General features: G+C 44.4%; 1 protein-coding gene across 1 annotated transcript in view; it reads left to right on the top strand.

Moving 5' to 3' along the window:
- The first annotated feature begins 333 nt into the window (after positions 1-333).
- LOC115143994 (ral GTPase-activating protein subunit beta-like) overlaps positions 334-24,333 on the top strand; it is a 56,508-nt gene continuing 32,508 nt past the window's right edge. The window contains 15 exon segments of the mRNA XM_029684586.2: positions 334-522; positions 8,481-8,694; positions 11,844-12,046; positions 13,783-13,952; positions 14,393-14,579; positions 14,828-14,959; positions 15,541-15,692; positions 15,695-15,721; positions 16,110-16,157; positions 17,013-17,093; positions 17,431-17,487; positions 19,274-19,425; positions 19,630-19,846; positions 23,614-23,815; positions 24,046-24,213. Of these exon segments, the coding sequence (XP_029540446.2) occupies positions 8,518-8,694; positions 11,844-12,046; positions 13,783-13,952; positions 14,393-14,579; positions 14,828-14,959; positions 15,541-15,692; positions 15,695-15,721; positions 16,110-16,157; positions 17,013-17,093; positions 17,431-17,487; positions 19,274-19,425; positions 19,630-19,846; positions 23,614-23,815; positions 24,046-24,213 (1,973 nt within the window). The 5' untranslated portion in view covers positions 334-522; positions 8,481-8,517.

Raw genomic sequence — 24,333 nt, 5'->3', positions numbered from 1 at the left:
CCTTTCCTCATATCCTTTGTGTGCTTCATTTCCTTTCCTAATTCCCTAGTTTCCTTTTCTTCTTCGATAGCATATTTCCTTATTTCACTTCTTAGATCCTTTTCATCGTGGACTGGTCAAATCCAATAGAGGGCGCATTTGAGCTGAATAATATTATGAACGGGTACATTTAAAGGGCTACACAGCTCATACTTAAACTGTTTTGAGAAACGTTATTAAACTGTCGATTCTAAGATTCTTTATTTTTCTTGTGTAAAATATTGTGCACATTCTGAGAAGTATTTTTTATTATTCCAACAACCTTCCTTTTCCCCCCAGCTTTTTTTAAAGTCATGAGATGTGTGACCGACACAGTTCAGTGGTCAGGCTAGCCGTCAGCCGGATGACGTCGGTGCAAATGTAGTTATGCTTGTCACTGGATGTTGATTTACTTCAAATATGGTTCTGCTATATCCTCGTTTGAACTGTAAAGTTTGCTGAGAATACGGACGGTTGATATGACAGTCTTTCCCTCTGACACAGGTAAATAGCAACACATAGCCAGCTGTCTTGGTCTGTCTTCATTAACTAGCTTAGCCAACTATCTAGCTAATGCGGCCTACAAAATAACAGTGAAACAAGGGAATCGAGTTCACACCGCTTCACACAACGTTAGCTTAGCTAGTTGGTTCAAACTTGCTTTTACTAGCCAGCTTTCCTGTGTCTACGGGTTGTGACAGCGTACTAAGTTGCCTATACTAGCCAAGTTAGCCATGCATTCTGTGCAGTTTCGACTATGCTAGCTACATGCCATAAGTAATGCTTATTTTGTAAACCAACAAACGCGTTAATGTTCCATTACATGGAGACTTTCCAGCTAGCTAACTGGACTGACTAGCTAGTTTGACCTGACCGTTTCTGTGCTAGCCAGCCAGTTAGCTATCGTTAGTAGTTGAACAAAACAGCCAGTGTGTGTGGCTCGTTCTGAGACTGATTTCTCGAAGTTTATCATGTAGTTGTCAGGCTTTTAAAAATATTTATTTTATTTTTGTACATAGGCAAAATATAATTATTTCTAACTAGCTAGCCAACAACCTTGAGTCATAACACATTCTGTTGGCTAGTTAATGTTTTACTTTACAACTAGTTCGTTTTTAGGCTGACCTAGCCAATGGCAAGCTATCTCTCAATGTAAATGTGCACTAAGTTATTGCTGTACATGTCTTCTATGCTTTTCAATAATACATTTTACTGCGTGTTGAATTTTTACGGCTGTGCACCTGAACAGTGCGTGTCTCCAGTCCACTCCTTGGCGCTTGCAAAGGTGTATTAGTAGGCAGGGCAAATCCGTTTTAGTGATGTTGTTGTTGGTATATCATCAAAATAAATCCATCTCAGCACGTTTGTTGACTGATTCGCCAGTTTTTTTAACCTAATTTAGTACAATGCTGTTGGAAACGAGATGGTAACTTTACAAGTAAAGTTTCTCTTTACAAGTGTTTTGGTGGTCATGGAAGACGTTTATTTAAAGCAAAGCAGTTACATATAGTCAACGTTAAATGTAGTAAAATAATTGGTCCTCGTTACTTTAATAGACTACTATATCAACCTTATTACTTTGGGTTGTGTGGCAGTTAGATCACAAAAATGTCTAAGCTATGGTTATTGCGTGTGAACTGAAAGAAGGAAGGCATAGGACAAAGCCATCTGTCACAAAATGGGAATTCAAAAGTAGGATTATGTGGACAAACACTTAATTATGTGGGTTTCAGGTAAATAAATGCACGATTTACTTTTGTAAAACGTTCAGGGTAAATTAAGTTTTGATTTTAGTTGGACAATGATGTAGTGATAATAATCTTTTGGGTTATCTGTGGAGATGCTGGTGCATCTAGTGATGCCAGCTCTTTAAATGTATTTTTGTGGTAGGTGAAAAACTATGGGAGGATAGCTTCGTATGTAGACCTACTGAAAGCTATCAGTAGGTCTATCTAATAGACTGTTAGGCTGACAGGGATCACTAAAAAGTCAATTTTCTGAAGAAAATGTGGTGTACATGCTAGCTTGTTTTAAAGGTTGTATGGTTTTTAAATAACTTATAGTAGTGGTAGAGTCTGCAGTAGTAATGGTAGTGACTCGCTGTAATTGAAAAAGTAGGTAGATGAAAATGTTGGTTGATAGGATAACCTGTGAAAGTTGGTTTGGTGTTTCATACTTGAAAGATACAATTATTGTTGGAGGGTAAATCTTGAATCATATGCAAATGTAGGCATATTTAAGTTGTTGTAATTTATAGTGCAGACCAGAGCTAGATCAAAGCTGGTATGAACCAGAGCTAGCTAGCTACAACCAGGACCAGAGATAGTGCAGAGCAGTAGTTGTGTTGCTGGATCTTTGGGCCCTACAGTATGGACATGGTCAGTTGTTGTGGTCATTAGTTTTGTTGGTCAGTCGTTTTGGTAAGATGTTTCATTAGTTGTGGTAGTGGCCAGTCACTGTGCTTAGTAGTTTTGATAAGTAGGCTTTGTGGTCATTAGTTGTGATTGTGATCATTAGTTGTGTGGTCAGTAGTTTTGATAAGTAGTTGTGCGGTTCATTAATTGTGATAAGTAGTTGTGTGGTTGTGGTCAGTACTGGTAGGTTGTGTTTTAGTAAGTAGTTGTGGTCAGTGTCTAAACTACAGTTGTTGCTATGAAGAAGTTGTCTCCCTCGGAGTCACCCTACCGCCCTGCAGTTGCCTTGGCAGGCATGCTTCCTCATGACTAAAGCCAGTGTGAGAAACATGCTAACAAACATTTGCTATAAATAAATACTGTAGTCTGACCCACAAAACCTATTTTCTAGATTCATGATAGTGTTAGACAAAGCAAGGGAAGTGAACTTCAAAATGTGGTGTAGATTTATTGTAATTTGTGGTTGTTGGTCGCTAATGAATCTGCTAGCTTCTGCATCTAATGAAAGCAGTTCATGGTTTACTAAAACTGCTCTAACTCTTAATTGGTAGAAGCTATTCATGTTTGGCTTTCTGATTTTGAAGGCATAGAAGTAGAAGAAGCTTCCATACACTAAGTTTGTCTGACTTTTTGGGGTAGTGGTCAACATGGCAGTTTGTGTGTGTGGGGGGGAGACCCCCAGCTCTGCTAAAACCATTGACAACTACACGACATGGCCAAAATGTGGTCACCTGTTCGTCGAACATCTCATTCCAAAATCATGGGCATTATCATGGCGTTGCCCCCCACCCCCTGACTGCCAGATGGTGAAGCTTGATTCATCACCCCAGAGAATGTGTTTCCACTGCTCCAGAGTCTTAATGGTGGCTAGCTTTACACCACACCAGCCAAAGCTTGACATTGCACAATGTGCTCTTAGGCTTGTGTGCGGCTGCTTGGGGGCAGCCAGATCCATTTTGGCTTGCTTCATCAGAGGTTAGGCTTTTTGGAAAGAGCTAGACATTTATTTATTTTATTTCACCTTTATTTAACCAGGTAGGCTAGTTGAGAACAAATTCTCACTTGCAACTGCGACCTGGCAGTTCGACACATACAACAACACAGAGTTACACATGGAATAAACAAACATACAATCAATAATACAGTAGACAAATCTATATACAGCATGTGCAAATGAGGTAGGATAAGAGAGGTACGGCAATAAATAGGCCATGATGGAAAAGTAATTACAATATAGCAATTAAACACTGGAATGGTAGGATGGGCAGAAGATGAATGTGCAAGACATCATCCTGCTAAAGTTGTCAGGGACTACTGTCATCACCACTATGAATGGCAAGCAAACCAAACAAGTTTTGGATATAGCCATCTAATTTCTGGCACGCAGTTGTCAATGGTTTTAGCGGAGCTGCGGGTCTCTTTGCCCCCTAGTAGGAAAATAGAATGCTCGGTACCTTATTGTGACATTTTATTGGTAACAAACTATTCCGTTCTGATTTCAGATTTGTATAAAAAGTCACAGAAAATGTTGATGCGGTTACTAAAACAACTAACGTTTTATTGGTACCAGATCATTCTGTTCAGATTTCAGATTTGAATAGAAGGGAAGTAGACCAAGATGTCATACCCTCTAACTTTTTGTCTAAGTTGTTGACAAAGTGGTCAAAGTTTCAGACTTGTGTCAAAAATTGCATCTACAGTGAATAGAATGTTGAAAGTGATGTCACAATAGGGAGATTTAGAATGTTGAAAAAAGTCCCATGAATGTGGATGAAGATGGACAACGTTTAATAGTTTAAAAAGTATATTTAAAAAAATGTATGTAAGCAACTCAATCCAGACCAGTCTACATGTTTAAGTGGCATTTCTATCTTAAATGCTGTAAGAGGAGTCGTGTTCCTAATAATAAAAATAATGCATTTGTCAAAGATTTAAAGTGGGGACTCTGCTTCGCAAGGAAAATTCCATTTATATTCTTAAAACTTAAGTAGAAAATGACACTGTCCCTGCTTCCTGTTGACAAGGCATTTTGAGTCAAGTGGTTCGCCAACATGGTAAGTGTAATGCAACAATTTTTTTGTTAATCCCTTCCTTCGATATTACGCTGAAATCAATAGAACAGGGGGCAGATGTTTGGGGAGTATCGCTGTTTAACACTTTTCAAAGGCCACACGGAAACTTAGAATAACCTATGCATGGTTGGTTAGCTGAGAACTTGTAGAAGGCTTATATTATCACGACTCAGGATATGCAGACACAGGAGGCGGATAGTACAGTTCTCAGATATTTATTGTAAACACAGGGCAGGCAAAGGGCTGGTTGAGGACAGACAGGGGTTCATGATCAGGTCAGTCAGGCAGGTACAGGACTGCAGGCAGGCTCGGGGTCAGAGCAGGCAGGGGTTCATGATCAGGTCAGTCAGGCAGGTACAGGACTGCAGGCAGGCTCGGGGTCAGAGCAGGCAGGGGTTCATGATCAGGTCAGTCAGGCAGGTACAGGACTGCAGGCAGGCTCGGGGTCAGGGCAGGCAGGGGTTCATGATCAGGTCAGTCAGGCAGGTACAGGACTGCAGGCAGGCTCGGGGTCAGGACAGGCAGGGGTTCATGATCAGGTCAGTCAGGCAGGTACAGGACTGCAGGCAGGCTCGGGGTCAGAGCAGGCAGGGGTTCATGATCAGGTCAGTCAGGCAGGTACAGGACTGCAGGCAGGCTCGGGATCAGAGCAGGCAGGGGTTCATGATCAGGTCAGTCAGGCAGGTACAGGACTGCAGGCAGGCTCGGGGTCAGAGCAGGCAGGGGTTCATGATCAGGTCAGGCAGGTACAGGACAACAGGCAGGCTCGGGGTCAGGGCAGGCAGCGGTTCATGATCAGGTCAGTCAGGCAGGTACAGGACAACAGGCAGGCTCGGGGTCAGGACAGGCAGAATAGTCAGAACCGGGAAACAGAACTTGAGAAAAAGGAAGACGGGAAAGCACGCTGGTAAGACCTGACAAGACGAATTGGCAACAGACAAACAGAGAACACGGGTATAAATAAAACGGGATTTTGGGAAGCTGGTCGACACCTGGAGGGGGGTCGAGATGAGCACAAAGACAGGTGAAACAGATCAGGGTGTGACATAATACTTATTTTGGAATGTCCAATGTTGATTTCAAGAGGCTGCCATCACGGAAAAGGGAACAGACTACTTTTTCTGTTAACTTAAAATAATCACGCTGCGTTGCCAGGCGCTGAAATTGAACTTGGTCCTATTTGTGACACTCGATGCGCTGCAAGTCATGCTTCTCCTCATTGTTTTTTTAGGAGCATATACCCACGTGCCATATCCTCATTGGTTTTTAGGAGCATATTCCCACATGGATGATTGAAAGAAACTGAGGTCTACACTCTAGGCCAGTTGATTGTTGGTAATGCACCTTAAAGTTGGTTGCCAACCACCATATAAAGCCCAAAGATGCCCACCATATAAAGCCCTTATTATTAATTGTCGGAGTAGAGCACTTTGGGAAGGTCAGGTAAAATCACAACCCAATGTTTATATCCCAGGATAAATTAGCTAGCCACAGCAAGCTAACTAGCTAGCTAAATTGCCATAAATGTTTAATGCTTTTTGACCTGTCCCCAAATTAATATAATTGGTTCAGAGTTTGTGTTGATATTTCAACCTGCGTGTCCTGATCGCGTCTGGTGTGGGGCCACAAAATCAACGAACGTGTGCGGTCTGGTCAGCATGTTATGTCATGATGACTATAAACTTTTATACTAACGTCAGCAATCTGAGGTAAAAAGCATGTGTGATTCCACTCCATTTTTATGGGGTGAAAATGCAAGCTTGTGTAAGGTAGTAACACAATCTGTCCGCATTTAAGGAAATTAGCACAATATACAATAACTGAATATGGCAAAATAATTTGGCATGTCAATTTAAGATGATAGTGTATTGCAACAACAATATAATTATTTCTCATTATAACCATTTAGAGAGTTTAAAAATGCTCTCAAACACAGTTTAACCGAGTGCTCTAGACTAGAGCGTATTGGTTGCACAGCCTGAATGTTTGATGTTCCTTGTATTAGTGGTCTGTACAGGATACACATGGTACCATCCAATAAAATGCTTACTCGCAGGTTCCTTCTCAACAATGCCATAATAGTAGATACGAATACAAACATAAAGTAAATGGCATAGTAGAATAGAATAAACATTTTCTCGGAAGCTTTTAACTCAATTTATAGTCACATTTTTATGTGTTTCAGGGATTGGAGGGCAAGTGTTTTATTATTATTGCTAAGTAATGCATAATGTAAGAGTCTGGTAGCAGCAGTTGTGGTGTGTGTGGATGAGTGTACTGTATATCTGCGTGAGTCCATGTGTGGAGAGTCAGTGCAGGTGGTCAGTCCAGTTGAAGTGTGATTTTGGCACTCAGTGAAGTCAGCATTCCATTCAGATCATTCTGGAAATAACAGGCCAAGGCCCTCTTCAGTTCAATGTTAACTTGTTATATATCTAGCGCCTATGCACAGCGTTAGTCTACTTCTAATGTGCCTTATCACGCATAGTTCGCCTTTGACATATGTTGACTTTTCAAGCTACATGAAAAGGTCATTCGGAAAGTATTCAGACCCCTTGACTTTTTCTACATTTTGTTCCAGCCTTATTCTAAAATGGATTAGATCATTTTCCCCCCTCAATCTACACACTACCCCATAATGATAAAGTGAAAACAGGTTTTTTAATTTTTGGGAAACTTATGTACATTTTGTATAAGTATTCAGACCCTTTACTCAGTACTTTGTTGAAGCACCCTTGGCAGATACTCTAGCCTCAAGTCTTCTTGGGTATGATGCTACAAGCTTGGCACACCAGTATTTGGGGAGTTTCTCACATTCTTCTCTGCAGATCCTCTCAAGCTCTGTCAGGTTGGATGGGGAGCGTTGCTGCACAGCTATTTTCAGGTCTCTCCAGAGATGTTCGATTGGGTTCAAGTCCAGGCTCTGGCTGGGCCACTCAAGAACATTCAGAGACTTTTCCTGAAGCCACTTCTGTGTTGTCTTGGCTGTGTGCTTAGGGTGGTTGTTCTGTTGGCGGGTGAACCATCGCCCCAGTCTGAGGTCCTGAGCACTCTGGAGCAGGTTTTCATCAAGGATCTTTCTGTCCTTTGCTTTGTTCCTCTTTCCCTCAATCCTTACGAGTCTCCCAGTCCCTGCTGCTGAAAACCATCCCCACAGCATGACGCTGCCACCACCATGCTTCACCGTACGCTTGGCATTCAGGCCATGGAGTTCAATTCTGGTTTCATCAGACCAGAGAATCTTGTTTCTCATGGTCTGGGAGTCTTAAGGTCTCCAAGTGGGCTGTCATGTGCCTTTTACTTTCTGAATGCACTGTATGCCCACCCATGTGAAATCCATAGATTAGGGCTTAATGAATCTATTTCAATTGACTGATTACCTTATGAACTGTAACTCAGTAAAATCTTTGGAATAGTTGCATGTTGCATTTTTATATTTTGTTCAGTATATGCAATGGTTATGGATGTTTTATTAAAGTTACAAACGGCTACAACCAAGTCTGCTTCTGACTCCACCCATCAGTCCACTCTGTAGTTATTCTGACTCCACCCATCAGTCCACTCTGTAGTTATTCTGACTCCACCCATCAGTCCACTCTGTAGTTATTCTGACTCCACCCATCAGTCCACTCTGTAGTTATTCTGACTCCACCCATCAGTCCACTCTGTAGTTATTCTGACTCCACCCATCAGTCCACTCTGTAGTTATTCTGACTCCACCCATCAGTCCACTCTGTAGTTATTCTGACTCCACCCATCAGTCCACTCTGTAGTTATTCTGACTCCACCCATCAGTCCACTCTGTAGTTATTCTGACTCCACCCATCAGTCCACTCTGTAGTTATTCTGACTCCACCCATCAGTCCACTCTGTAGTTATTCTGACTCCACCCATCAGTCCACTCTGTAGTTATTCTGACTCCACCCATCAGTCCACTCTGTAGTTATTCTGACTCAACCCCTCTCTCTATACACAGGTAGCAATCGGACCCAGTAGAAGAGAACGCCATCACCATGTACTCGGAGTGGAGGTCTCTGCACCTGGTGGTGCAGAGCGACCAGGGCCACCTGAGTGTCCTTCACTCGTACCCTCCGGCAGTTGGGCGCGATGTGGCCAATGCAGTGGTTAAACCCCTGGGGGTGACCCTGGGCACTCCGTCCACTGACAGCCTGCTCAAGACTGACAAAGAGGTAGGCGAAACAGCACAGGTGTTTTGGCAGAGCTGAATCGGATCAGTGTAACTAAGCCATAAGGGTGAAGACTTAGTTTCAATGTCTCATGCGTGCAAAAGTACAGTGAAATGCCTTTGTTGCAAACTCAAAACCCAGCAATGCAATAATCAATATCAATGTGTTACTAGAAAAAAACACGACACAATAAGTAAGTATACTATATACAGAGTCAGTTCCAATACCATATTAACAATGTGCAGGGATACTGGAGTGATGGACGTAGATATGTGTAGGGGTAAGGTTACTATATACAGGGTCAGTTTCAATACCATATTAACAATGTGCAGGGATACTGGAGTGATGGACGTAGATATGTATAGGGGTAAAGTGACTAGGCATCAGGATATAAGATAAACAGTATAAATGTACGTGCATGTTGTGTGTGTGAGTGTGTAGGGCCCTGTGAGTGTGCGTAGAGACAAAAATAAAAATTCAATGAGGATACAAGATTGATTCAGGTAGCTATTTGTCAGTCTTATTGCTTGGGATAGAAGCTGTTCAAGAGCCTGTCGGTGCCAGACTTGATGCACCGGTACCGCTTGCCTTGCGGAAGCAGACGGAATAGTCTGACTTGAGTGGTTAAGTCTAATGATTTTCCGGGCCTTCCTACCACACCACCTGATATAGATGTCCTGGATGGCAGGGAGCTCGGCCCCAGTAATGTACTGGTTTGTCCCCACCACACTAGCACCATTCGATCAAAGACGGTGCTATCGCCGCACTAGGCAGTGATGCAGCCAGTCAATATGCTCTCAATGGTCCAGCTGTAGAACCTTTTTAAAGATTTTTCAACCTCCTGAGGGGGGAGAAGAGGCACTGTCATGCCTTCTTCACTACTGTGCTAGTGTTTGGACCATTTGAATTACTTCAGTGATTTGGACACCGAGGAATGTGGATGGGTGGGGGGGGGGGGTGCTTGCCCCCCTCTGTTTCCTGTAGTCCATGATTAGCTCCTTGGTCTTACTGATGTTGAGAGAGAGGTTGTTGTTCTAGCACCACCACGCTCCTCCCTGTAGGCTTAGATTTGACTTGACGTGGCCCAAGTGTTGCGGTGTTTACATTCAAGGGGAATAGAAAGTCAAGTTAGAATACCAATGACTTTCTAAGGTAGTATATTCTTTGCTCTAAGTATGGTGATGGTATTGTCAAGGTCCACTTCATTCATTATTCTATTGAACAGTAAACGTTTCTTCCCTCTTTAGCGCCAAGTTCCTCTGACATTGTTTTTGAGGAAATAGGCAGAACATAAGCTACATGACCCTTACACGCCCTTGATGGGCTAGGCTTTTTCTGTCCCTTATTTTTACAAAACCAAGCAGGCTGAACGGTCACCTGCACATTAGAAACTACCGCCTGGTGAATGGAAACTGTTTTTCTTTTATTTTTTCTTCTGTTTATAACTGCACACTTGACTGAAACACACACCTCCCCCTCTACATTCCATTGTGTTTTCAAATCTATTCTCTCTCTGATTTGTTGCTGGGTGAAAAATAGTCTTTGGCTTTTGTCCCCATTTTTTTGGGGGTCTGTACTGCTCACTTCCTCCTCATGTTAGCCTTGTAGCTCGGACAGCCCCAGGTCTCTGGGCTCGCCTGATAACATTGAGAGGATTTCCTGTGTGTCCCCCTGGGGCATTCAACATCTGCAACTTTATTGACTGTTTCTTCACCCCAGACTACGGCTCCTTGAGCCAGTCCCTGTCCCAGTAGCCATTTAGATAAGGCTTGATTGTAATGGGGCCAGGCGAAGGGAAAAATGTAAGCCGTCTGCCAAAGAATGTACGCATGCCCTTACTAAGTGCCTCCTTGTCATTCCTCCTTGTTTTAGTTTTCCTGATAATTCTCTTAACATAGCACTGGGCTCTGTGAGTGCAACTCACACAGTAATGGCCTATAGGGCTTGTGTTTTGTACAACTGTCCCATTTTTGAGATGGTAGTATTTTAGGATAATACTGTATTTGGTAGATAAATTGATAGTTCACATAGCGTGGTGGAACCAGCCAAACAGCTGTGTTCACCTTCCTGTTTTGACATGTGACGTGATATTGAATGGTGAACACAGCAAGGCTGGTTCCACCAGGCTCTACTTCACCTACCTTTCAAAGTTAGATGACCCATCCCTTTACCCCTGTGTTTGAAATGATTTCATTTCACAACAATCATCATAATTAGGCCTAAACACTTTTCTTTTAAACTCAATGCACAAATAGGCCATTTTATTTTGATTCACTTTCAAGTGATAAAACATTCATCCACCTTGTCCCCATGTATTCAGCAATCACTGACATCTGACGGTCCCCGTGTATTCAGCAATCACTGACATCTGACTGTCCCCGTGTATTCAGCAATCACTGACATCTGACTGTCCCCGTGTATTCAGCAATCACTGACATCTGACTGTCCCCGTGTATTCAGCAATCACTGACATCTGACTGTCCCCGTGTATTCAGCAATCACTGACATCTGACTGTCCCCGTGTATTCAGCAATCACTGACATCTGACTGTCCCCGTGTATTCAGCAATCACTGACATCTGACGGTCCCCGTGTATTCAGCAATCACTGACATCTGACGGTCCCCGTGTATTCAGCAATCAGCAATCACTGAGCAATCACTGACATCTGACGGTCCCCGTGTATTCAGCAATCACTGACATCTGACGGTCCCCGTGTATTCAGCAATCACTGACATCTGACGGTCCCCGTGTATTCAGCAATCACTGACATCTGACGGTCCCCGTGTATTCAGCAATCACTGACATCTGACGGTCCCCGTGTATTCAGCAATCACTGACATCTGACTGTCCCCGTGTATTCAGCAATCACTGACATCTGACGGTCCCCGTGTATTCAGCAATCACTGACATCTGACTGTCCCCGTGTATTCAGCAATCACTGACATCTGACTGTCCCCGTGTATTCAGCAATCACTGACATCTGACTGTCCCCGTGTATTCAGCAATCACTGACATCTGACTGTCCCCGTGTATTCAGCAATCACTGACATCTGACTGTCCTCGTGTATTCAGCAATCACTGACATCTGACTGTCCAGCTTGTCCCCGTGTATCCACCTCTTTCTAACAACATAGTTCTCTGTGATTGACAGGTGAAGTGGACGATGGAGGTGCTGTGCTACGGCCTGACTCTGCCTCTGGACGGGGACACGGTCAAGCTGTGCGTGGACGTCTACACGGACTGGATCATGGCGCTGATCACTCCTCGCGACTCCATCCCCCAGCCCATCGTCAAGGAGCCCAACCTCTACGTGCAGACCATCCTCAAACACCTCTACAACCTCTTCATGCCCAGGTACAAGCTGTGTGTCTGTTGTCTACGTTCTATTTAGCTGCTAACTGTCTGTCTACGCTCTAGCTACCCGCTAACTGTCTGTCTCCACTCTAGCTGTGTCTCCACTCTAGCTGTGTGTCTACGCTCTAGCTGTGTCTCCACTCTAGCTGTGTGTCTACGCTCTAGCTACCCGCTAACTGTCTGTCTCCACTCTAGCTGTGTCTCCACTCTAGCTGTGTCTCCACTCTAGCTGTGTGTCTACGCTCTAGCTACCCGCTAACTGTCTGTCTCCACTCTAGCTGTGTCTCCACTCTAGCTGTGTGTCTACGCTCTAGCTACCCGCTAACTGTCTGTCTCCACTCTAGCTGTGTCTCCATTCTAGCTGTGTGTCTCCGCTCTAGCTACCCGCTAACTGTCTGTCTCCATTCTAGCTGTGTGTCTCCGCTCTAGCTACCCGCTAACTGGCTGTCTCCATTCTAGCTGTGTGTCTCCGCTCTAGCTACCCGCTAACTGTCTGTCTCCATTCTAGCTGTGTGTCTCCGCTCTAGCTACCCGCTAACTGTCTGTCTCCACTCTAGCTGTGTGTCTCCGCTCTAGCTACCCGCTAACTGTCTGTCTCCACTCTAGCTGTGTGTCTCCGCTCTAGCTACCCGCTAACTGTCTGTCTCCACTCTAGCTGTGTGTCTCCACTCTAGCTAGCCGCTAACTGTCTGTCTCCATTCTAGCTGTGTGTCTCCACTCTAGCTGTGTGTCTCCGCTCTAGCTAGCCGCTAACTGTCTGTCTCCACTCTAGCTGTGTCTCCATTCTAGCTGTGTGTCTCCGCTCTAGACAGTTAGCGGGTAGCTGTCTCCACTCTAGCTGTGTCTCCACTCTAGCTGTGTCTCCACTCTAGCTGTGTGTCTCCGCTCTAGCTAGCCGCTAACTGTGTGTCTCCGCTCTAGCTGTGTCTCCACTCTAGCTGTGTGTCTCCGCTCTAGCTAGCCGCTAACTGTGTGTCTCCGCTCTAGCTAGCCGCTAACTGTATGTCTCCGCTCTAGCTAGCCGCTAACTGTATGTCTCCGCTCTAGCTAGCCGCTAACTGTGTGTCTCCGCTCTAGCTAGCCGCTAACTGTGTGTCTCCGCTCTAGCTAGCCGCTAACTGTGTGTCTCCGCTCTAGCTAGCCGCTAACTGTGTGTCTCCGCTCTAGCTAGCCGCTAACTGTGTGTCTCCGCTCTAGCTAGCCGCTAACTGTGTGTCTCCGCTCTAGCTAGCCGCTAACTGTGTGTCTCCGCTCTAGCTAGCCGCTAACTGTGTGTCTCCGCTCTAGCTAGCCGCTAACTGTGTGTCTCCGCTCTAGCTAGCCGCTAACTGTGTGTCTCCGCTCTAGCTAGCCGCTAACTGTGTGTCTCCGCTCTAGCTAGCCGCTAACTGTGTGTCTCCGCTCTAGCTAGCCGCTAACTGTGTGTCTCCGCTCTAGCTAGCCGCTAACTGTGTGTCTCCGCTCTAGCTAGCCGCTAACTATGGGGTATCTTATGTAATGTTCTACATTACAACGTCTTGACCTTAAGGCTCCAACCTCTAAGTTGCAGTACATTGCTTATGCAAAATGGTCATTTTAAATAGGGATCGATACCCTCCATTAGTTCATCAAAGCAAACTGCAAGGCTTGGAGAGAACGGGAGTATGGAAGAGGGAATGGTCAATTGAGTGTTTATTACAGACTTCTCTTTATAAAAGTGGTCTTTAACTCACACTATTCCCTCCCTCCTCTCTCAGGCCGGAGCACTACAGCCCCATGCACTTCCGCTTGTGCCAACAGGTGCTGACGGCAGTGTTGAAGCTGGCCAGGGAGTCGGGCAGCGGCATGGCCCGCGAGACCTGGGAGGTGTTGCTGCTCTTCCTGCTGCGCATCAATGACACTCTGCTAGCCCCGCCCACTGTTGGAGGTCAGTCCATCAGAACAGATACACAGGCAGCACAATTCTGATCTTTTGCCCAATTATCGTCAACATCTGATCTGATTGGTCAGAAGACCAATTAGTGGACAGGGCTGCCTTTGTGAAAGCAGCCTTTGATACTTTTCGTAGTGTCATGAGGAACTTCTCAAATCCAATAAGTTAAATTTCTACTTGGTCTTCCATTGATATCAATGCATAACTAATAGGTAGATGTTAGGATTTGTCCCATAATGATTTTGGCTTTGACCAACATTTGATTTTGACTTTGTTGCTAACATGACTATTTAGTTCCAAATGAAGACGCGTTGTTCTTTCTCATATGCTATTTTATGCACCCAGAACACCTAGAAATTTTGGATGATGAGTATTCACCCATTCTTCCTATTCAAAGTTACTAACCCCTGGTCCCCATCCCCCATCTCTCTCAGGTGGGATTGCGGAGAAGCTGGCTGAGAAGCTGATCAGCGTTCTGTTTGAGGTGTGGTTCATGGCCTGCACACGTTGCTTCCCCACACCGCCCTACTGGAAGACGGCCAGGGAGATGCTGGCCAACTGGAGGCACCACCCGCCCGTGGTGGAGCAGTGGAGCAAGGTCATCGCTGCTCTCACTTCCAGGTAGCCAAACCCTGTGTTTGCAGGCTTTTGTTTAAGCGCAGCGCTCAAACACATATGGGTCCCGTTCAGTAGGACGTAACGTTTTGAAACAAATGTGAGTGCTCAAGTTCAGGTAGGACAAATTAGTTGGATTACAGGCAGGAGTCATTTTCTCTCAGCAGTCAATTCTAGATATTAAATGTTTGTTAATGTTCAGATAAGAAATGGAAGGTGTAAATGTGTAACGTAACTGTTCTGTTTTGGTACAGACTGTTACGGTTCACCTACGGTCCGTCCTTCCCTCCGTTCAAAGTCCTAGAGGAGGACGCCAACCTCATCCCTATTGAGATGGACAACGACTGTGTGGCTCAGACCTGGTTCCGCTTTCTGCACATGCTGAGGTGAGTTCCACACAGCTAGCTCTCTGGGTCTGTATCACAGAATGGGAGTGACTACTGTTACACCTGAACTGGATTCAGTATAAATACTCCCCGATGACCTCATTTTACTATAATAAAATATAGATTATCATCTGAGACGGATCACACTGTTTGTTCTCTTTTGGTGAAGAACGTCAAACATCACATTTTATGTCACATGTGCTGAATACAACAGGTGTAGATACCTTACAGTGAAATGCTTATTTACAGGCTCTAACCAACAATGTAGTTTTAAGAAAGTACCTATAAAAAAATGAAAGTCAATGATAAGATTAACAAATTATTACCTGATCATACTGGATGGACCTCACACTTTATTTTATTTTTATTTTTATCCAAAGGTACAAGAAAATGATTTTAGACTGCACCCCTAGATGATCTAAGAAATTGATCTGGGAAAATATTGTAGTGAATAATCTATTAGGCTACATCAATTTAACTGTTACGCTCTCGTGGCTGGGTTGTGGAGAGAAATAACATGCTCAGGACCCATTTTTGCACCCCAACGTTAAAAGTCCCCCCTCCTGCTCCTTCTCTTGCAGTAACCCGGTGGACCTCAGCAGCCCTTTGACGGTCAGCTCCACGCCAAAATTCCAGGAGCAGCTGCTGGGGGTGACCGGCGTGCCCCAGGAGGTGATCCAGCATCACCCCTGCCTCAAGCAGCTGCCCCAGATCTTTTTCAGGGCCATGAGGGGGTCAGTTGCCTGGTGGATGCCTTCCTGGGTAAGACTACCTCATCTCACCTTAGCGGTGCTTTTTCTTCATACTGTTACATTTGACTTTGGCAATTAATGTACTGTAGATCTGGGCCCATATTCACAAAGCGTCTCAGAGTAGGAGTGCTGATCTAGGATCAGGTTTTCCCTTATATATCATAATAAGATGACATCGACCTGTTTCCAGATCAGCATTCCTTACTCCGAGACGATTTCTGAATATGGGTCCTTAAAAATTGTATAGGTGTGATAGTAGTTCCAACTTGTTCGCTTGCAGGCTAGCTGGAGATTTTGCTATATTTCTTCCACCGATCCAAACCCTTTAGATCAAGTTGTCGTGTTATTGCTGGAGCACTTCTAACCAAGAGATCATGTACATATTTCCTCCCCTCTAGGTGTCGGGGTCGCAAAGAGAGAGATTCGAGAGAAACTGCCCTCTTATGGTACTTAATAAACTGCGTCTTTGTCATTCAAATGAAGGGTGGAAGGGCTCTGATTTTGTTGACGTTGATCATGGAAAGATGTCATTTGACTTAGTAACACCTTGATTTTATGACCAGCAACGACTAAAGGGTTTTGTAAATGGGTTGACCCACCACCTTGTCCTATCTTTTTTTACTGGCTTTTCTACAAGAACCAGCCATTTTCAATTGAAAATAGCTTTTTATTGTAATTTTCTCCTTTCATTTCTCTACTGCCTTGTGCCCATTGTGCTACACCAGGGCTCTCCAACCCTGTTCCTGGAGAGCTACCGTCCTGTAGGTTTTCATTCCAACCCTTACCAGGAGGGTAACTCTCCAGGAACATGGTTGGACTGCCCTGGTCTACACCTCCCAACAGTCTTAGACTTCAACCATGTTTGTACTTCTGAAATCATGCAGACCTCTGCATTTTGGCCCTATACTTTATCGCAGCACTGTCACGCAGGGTATATACTTCCCTAAATCTCTTGACATCCCCATGTTTAAACAGGGTATATACTTCCCTAAATCTCTTGACATCTCCATGTTTAAAGAAACTGGAGCACATACATTGTTTCTAGCTTGCAACACCACTTCAAATGTATCTTTTGGTTAATAGTAGTAGACGCTCATTTTGAAAATCACAGACCATTTATTAGCTATGTGGACAATTGTGTTACAGTACACAAACACAGAATGTCTTTAATAAATACCTACTATAACTCGTTGAGCGATAATTTGGCCCAAAAACTAAACCTACATTTTGTGTTTCAGCTTTTTTGTCATTTTCCTGTTCTTTAAAAAAAAATATTGTTCTAGTTTCTTCTTCTTCCCCAGAAACAGCACTAGTGTCTCTCTCCCCGTCAGGAGTGACAGTTTCTCCTAGGAGCAATATACGTGACAGACTTCCCTCTCTAGGTACACTACTAAACCGGAACTAACCCAATCAAATCCAATCATTAACATTGCACAAGGGTCTATTTACATAACAAACAGGATTTCCTATAACGGTGTTTGGGCATAAGACAAAAAGGTGCCACACTTCCCGTCATGAAAAACAACATACTCGTAGACATCTATGAAGGAAAAAAACATTCACTGTTTCAGAATAAGAAACTGCCAAAGCTGTTTTTGATTCTTCATTTCGATCGATGGCCGTGTCCACTTGCCAAAAAGAACAGGTGAATGTTGTCATGGTTGGTTGGTCGGCATTCTGATATTCCAGGCTGTACTTTGACCACTTTCTTTCCCTCAGGTGCCGCCGTGTCTAGGAACAATTTCCGAGAAAGGCTTCATTCCATTCCCTCCTATGGTACTCTGTAGTTGTCTGCTCCCAAACAATCATAAAGGGAGCTGAATACGTTTTGATGGATTTGCTGGGGTTGGCAAAAAGCTGATTTGTGTGGTGAAAGTAGCTGGTGCATGCACTTAAAGGGCAACGCCACCACTTAAACGTTTCATTATCTCCAGCTCAATACTAGTGTCAACATATGTGAAAACTGCGCTTCTGTAGAAACTAATATAAAGTTATGAAAAGTTCTAACTGAGGACATCATAAAAAGTTTAAACATTTTAAACTGTGATTTTTCACAGTAAATCTATTAGATTTGCAGTGATGTGGAGAGCAAAAAAACACCCTCCCTTGGACTAGAAACTTGTTGCCGGTTTTGAAAATCACAATTCTTTTACATCACACTGTGATGTCACAGAGAACCTTGTTTTTTAGGACCATATCTTTTTAATCACTTAGAAATGTGCTGGTATCACATGTCAACACTGGTTTGGTGCTGGAGATGATAATTAAGAGGTTGAAAAGTGGTGGAAATGCCCTTTTTAAGCTGCTGTGTCAAACAATTGAATCCATAATCACTTTCAGGACAGCAGTAACAAACTGTCTCAATCTGGAAAACCTCACTTCCCTACCCCTGTATTTTGGGCCTTTCTATATAGGCTAGTAGTAGAAAAGCTTACACAATTTGCAGCATTGGCCTATTAGTAATAACCCTCGCTTTGACTATTATTGTAGTATTTTAGTAACACTTGAATTGAAGCAGCTTTTCATGATTCTGTCAGTAGAATTGCATAATGGATGATATAGCAAGGTATGACTGTTTCAATCAAACCTGCTCGTATCGTTCCTTATCAACCACAAAATAGATTTGATCAACATTGAAACTTATAATCGAGATAATTGGTTGGGAAAAGGGTTGTCCTCTTCCATGGCCTGTTTGGAAAGACATTGTGTAGTGTGTGTGTGTGGCAGCATCACCATGGCAAGTTGCTTCAAGACTTGTTTTTTTTTTTTTAAACATCCTTGTTAGCTTAGCTAGCAAACCCACTAAACGGACCATACAGTCCAATTAGCATCTGCAGCAGTTTAGTGCACCATGTTGCATCATCAACACTGAATTCTGTGAAAGATGCCAATCAATCAAATATATTTATAAAGCCTTTTTTACATCAGCAGATGTCACAAAGTGCTATACAGAAACCCAGTTTACCTATAAATTGTTTGGGGCTTCACTGAAAATTGCAGGAATAGGTTTAGAGGGTCTGATCCATGTGGTAATGTGAAGCACTCACCCAATCAATGCCTGAGTTTACTGTGTCAGTGTGGACAGTAAGTATATGCATGCATGTATGTATCTGTTTTGACAGACTGAGCCAAGCATCTGAATAAGTAGTGTTGTCAATCAAAATTGTCCGTTTAGCCGCCCCAAGGCTATGAAGCTAAAATGTGACATTGGGAAACTTGCTAGATCTATTGTGGTGTGGGGTTTTCTCTTAAAATATGTGTACACTTATTTCTATGTATTTTTTGTTAATTGTTCCTTATCTGTGGTGAGTATCCCCCTGCAAAGAAGACATATCCACATCACATGGCTTGTGCATTTTGATCTGGTATCCTTTTCTCTTGTGGAGGAAGGGTGAACCTCAAAGATGATGAGCTGCCAATGTTGACTAACATCCTCCCTGATCCGAGTGGCGCTTGTAACCAAAATATGGGTGGAGGGGAAATGGGACTCCATTGGTCCTCGCTGTTTTCACCTGAAACACCAGAATGTCCTCTGATGTCCTCCGCTCTCTTTCTCCCTCAGGTATCTCCCGCCCCCGGTCGGACAGTGCCCCACCCACCCCTGTCAACAGACTGAGCGTACCGCCGCCTCCCACCTCCACCAACACCACGCCCCCTCACAGCCGCCGCAACAAACCCACGGGGGTCATCAAAACGGCCAGTAAAACCTCCACAGTAAGTTCCTACACCAGAGTTGTTTTTTCCTCAGATGGCCCATTTGTATCAGAGTAAAATGGGAGAAATATAGCATCCCTTTGCCAAATAAACCTCAGATAATCATAGGAATAAATATTAATGTCCCTGAATATTCATATTCTTACTATGCCCATTTGACAGTTAATTCATTCCTGGTTATCCCCTACCCTCCTACCCATCCAGGCGAGCATGACGCACCAACCCAAAGTGTCCTACCAGCCGTCCTCCACCTCTCCCTTGTCCAGCCCCAACCTGACCAGCTCTGAGCCCCGGCCGCTGCCCGCCCCCACCAGGCCCAAGGTCAACAGTATCCTCAATCTGTTTGGCCAGTGGCTGTTTGACGCTGCGCTGGTGCACTGCAAGCTCCACACTGGCCTGAGCCGAGACAACAGCTTGACTGGTAAGGTCAGGGTCGGATGTTAAGTGTCAAAAACTGGTTTGACTTGTATTGTTTGCGTCTCAATAGTCTAAACTTGCTTCCGCTCTCCTTTATCGTCTCCTCTTATTTAGCTGTAAAAAAACAGCCCAGGGATGTTGAGAAACATTATCATAGAAATATAATACCTAGAACAATTCCTACTACACTGGCTCTGATGCCGTCGGATGTGGCAGGGCTTGCAAACTATTACGGACTACAAAGGGAAACCCTGCCGCGAGCTGCCCAGTGACGCGAGCCTACCAGACAAGTTAAATACCTTTTATGCTCGCTTCGAGGCAAGCAACACTGAAGCATGCATGAGAGCACCAGCTGTTCCAGACGACTGATCACGCTCTCAGTAGCTGATGTGAGCAAGACCTTTTAAACAGGTCAATATTCTCAAGGCTACAGGGCCAGACGGATTACCAGGGCATGTACTCGGGGCATGCGCGGACCAACTGACAAGTGTCTTCACTGACATTTTCAATGTCTCCCTGACCGAATCTGTAATACCCACGTTTCAAGCAGACCACCATAGTCCCTGTGACCAAGAATGCGATGGTAACCTGCCTAAATGACTACCGCCCCTTAGCACTCACGTCGGTAGCCATGAAGTGCTTTGAAAGGCTGGTCATGCCTCACATCAACGTCATCATCCTAGACCCACTCCAATTTGCATACCACCCCAACAGATCCACAGATGACGCAATCTCAATTGCACTCCACACTGCCGTTTTCCGCCTGGCCATTCTCACCTATGTGAGAATGCTGGTCATTGCTTACAGCTCTGCGTTCAACACCATAGTGTCCTCAAAGCTCATCACTAAGCTAAGGACCCTGGGATTAAACGCTTCCCTCTGCAACTGAATCCTGGACTTCCTGACGGGCCGCCCCCAGGTGGTAAGGGTAGGCAACAACACATCTGCCTCGCTAATCCTCAACACCAGGTTCCCTCGGGCACGTGCTTAGTTCCCTTCTGTATTTCCTGTTCACCCACGACTGCGTGGCCTAACATGACTCCGACACCATCAAGTTTGCTGACGACACAACGGTGGTAGGCCTGATCACCGCCAATGATGAGACAACCTATAGGGTGCCAGGACCACAACCTATCCCTCAGTGTTCTCAAGACAAATGAAATGATTGTGGACTACAGAAAAAAAGTAGGCCGAACAGGCCCCCATTTAACATAGACGGGGCTGTAGTGGATCGTGTTGAGAGTTACAAGTTCTTTAGTGTCCATCACCAACAAACTATCATGGTCCAAACACACCAAGACAGTCGTAAAGGGCACGACAACACCTTTTCCCCCTCAGGAGACTGAAAATATTTAGTTTGGGTCCTCAGATCATCAAAAAGTACAGCTGCACCATCGAGAGCATCCTGACCGGCTGCTACACTGGCTGGTATGGCAACTGCTCGGCATCCGACCATAAGGCGCTAGAGAGGGTAGTGCGTACGGCCCACTGGGGCCAAGCTTCCTGTCATCCACGATCGAAGTACCAGCCGTGTAAGAGGAAGACCCAAAAAATTGTCAGAGACTCCAGTCACCCAAGTCATAGACTGTTCTCTCTGCTACTGCACGGCAAGCGGTACCGGAGTCCCAAGTCTAGGTCCAAGGGGCTCCTTAACAGCTTCTACCATGACGCTATAAGACTCCTGAACAATTAATCAAATGGCCAACCGGCCTGTCAAGGCAAGTGGTGATTACTTTAAATATAAAATATATATTTAGAATAATAGTAGTGATTTATTTCAGCTTTTATTTCTTTCATCACATTCCCAGTGGGTCAGAAGTTTACATTGCCTTTAAATTGATTAACTTGGGTCAAACGTTTCGAGTAGCTTTCCACAAGCTTCCCACAATAAGTTCAGTGAATGTTGGCCCATTCCTCCTGACAGAGCTGGTGTAACTGAGTCAGGTTTGTAGGCCTCCTTGCTCACACTTTTTCATTTCCTTCCTCCTGATGCCATCTATTTTATTAAGTGCACCAGTCCCTCCTGCAGCAAAGCACCCCCACAACATGATGCTGCCACCCCCGTGCTTCATGGTTAGGATGGTGTTCTTCGGTTTGCAAGCCTCCCCCTTTTTCCTCCAAACATAATGATGGTCATTATGACCAAACAGTTCTATTTTTGTTTCATCAGACCAGAGGACATTTCTCCTAAAAGTAGGATCTTTGTCCCCATGTGCAAACCATAGTCTGGCTTTTTTATGGCGGTTTTGGAGCAGTGGCTTCTTCCTTGCTGAGCGGCCTTTCAGGTTATGTTGATATATGACTCGTTTATATTATATATATATATATATAGATACTTTTGTACCTGTTTCCTCAAGCATCTTCACAAGGTCCTTTGTTGTTGTTCTAGGATTGATTTGCACCTTTCGCACCAAAGTACGTGAATCTCCTGGGGACAGAACGCGTCTCATTCCTGAGCAGTATGACAGCTGCGTGGTCCCATGGTGTTAATACTTGCGTACTATTGTTTGTACAGATTAACGTGGTACCTCCAGGCGTTTGGAAATTGCTCGCAAGGATGAACCAGACTTGTGGAGGTCTACAATGTTTTTTCTGAGGTCTTGTCTGATTTCTTATGATTTTCCAAGCTGTTTAAAGGCACAGTCAACTTAGTGTATGTAAACTTCTGACCCACTGGAATTGTGATACAGTGAATTATAAGTGACATAATCTGTCTGTAAACAATCGTTGGAAAAATTACTTATGTCATACACAAAGTAGATGTCCTAACTGACTTGCCAAAACTATAGTTTGTTAACAAGAAATTTGTGGAGTGGTTTAAAACAGAGTTTTAATGACTCCAACCTAAGTGTATGTAAACTTCCGACTGTAGTGCACTACTTTTGATCAGGGCCCATAGCACTTTTTATAGAGTGCCTTTAAAATGAAAGCTCTACAGTCAGGATAAATCTCCACCCGGCACAGCCAGAAGAGGACTGTCCAACCCTCATAGCCTGGTTCCTCTCTAGGTTTCTTCCTAGGTAGTTTTTCATAGCCACCGTGCTTCTACACCTGCATTGCTTGCTGTTTGGGGTTTTTGGCTGGGTTTCTGTACAGCACTTTGATATATCAGCTAATGTAGAAGGGCTGTATAAATAAATTTGATTTGATTTAAAGTAAGTAAAAATGGACTTTATAGTAAATATCCTCTGTACCATTCCATTAGCACAACGTTTGAAAACATTTCTCAGCTCATCGAGATCTTAGAGGCATCTTTCAGGGGTTTTCTCAGCTCACTGATGTCTTTGATCTTTCAGGGGTTTTCTGGATGAAAAAGGGGCTTAGGTTGTGTTGGTGGGGCAATGGGCGCAGTCAGGCCGTCAGCGTAGCTGAATTTGAGAGTTTATTGTCGTTTTTAAGTTTACACTGAATTTTTCCTTCCCGGAAATGTATTTATAGATATTTGTTTTTTTTACACAGTTTGGACCGAGGCGTCCTGTAAAATCGCTTAGGAGGCCTGCCCAAGGTTTTCAATTTCAATCAAATCTCTGTCTTTGGAGAATGACCCCTGCCTTTTGAAATGTATTTTACATTTTAAAGCAGCTACTTTGGCGTCTGCTTTTGACCTAACACATCTTCTCTGTCCTCTCTCACTCTCCTCTTTCTAATTCCACCTAATTTCTCTATCCCTCCACTTTCTCTCACTTTTCTATCCTTTACCATTCCCCATTATTTTGTTTTTTTCTCTCTCTCCTCTACCCCCTTCCTCTCTCCTCTACCCCCCATTCCCAGCCCTGGCCACTCAGGCAGGCGTGGAGCCGAGGAGGCAGGGATCCCTGATGTCCACAGACACCATGGTGTCCAACCCCATGTTCGATGCCAACGAGTTCCCCGACAACTATGAGTCGGGCCGGGCCGAGGCCTGTGGAACCCTCTGCAGGATCTTCTGCAGCAAGAAGACCGGCGAGGAGATCCTCCCCGTTTACCTGTCCAGGTACCCACGTGTTTTACGTAGTGTTTCCAAATCCTGGTCCTAAAAGGGTGCACATTGTAGTTTCTGCCCTAGCTTTAACACATGATTAAATTCATCAACTTGATTTGGGGCAAAACAAGAATATGCACCCCTTTGTGTCCCCAGGACCAGAGTCATGTGGCTGTTCATCATACTGTAGGTCTGTCTAAAAAGCTCTACTCCGACTAAACCCTTCTGTCCCCCCCCCCCAGGTTCTACATGGTTCTGATTCAGGGCCTTCAGATCTCTGACTACATCTGCCGACCGGTCCTGGCCAGCATCATCCTCAACTCTTCAGCCCTCTTCTGCTCTGACCTGAAGGGCATCAACGTGGTGGTCCCCTACTTCATTTCTGCTCTGGAGAACATCCTCCCTGACCGGTGACTAATGCTACATCTATATTAAAGCTGCCAATATTACAAAAACAAACCAAGAAATTATCTCGAACAGCTAACAAGGTTTTTTCCCCCTTGGAAATCATTGCACACATGATAGAACAG

The sequence above is a fragment of the Oncorhynchus nerka genome, linkage group LG2 (genome assembly GCF_034236695.1).
Source record: "Oncorhynchus nerka isolate Pitt River linkage group LG2, Oner_Uvic_2.0, whole genome shotgun sequence".
Classification (NCBI taxonomy): domain Eukaryota; kingdom Metazoa; phylum Chordata; class Actinopteri; order Salmoniformes; family Salmonidae; genus Oncorhynchus; species Oncorhynchus nerka.
This window is presented reverse-complemented; position numbering and strand designations above follow the sequence as displayed.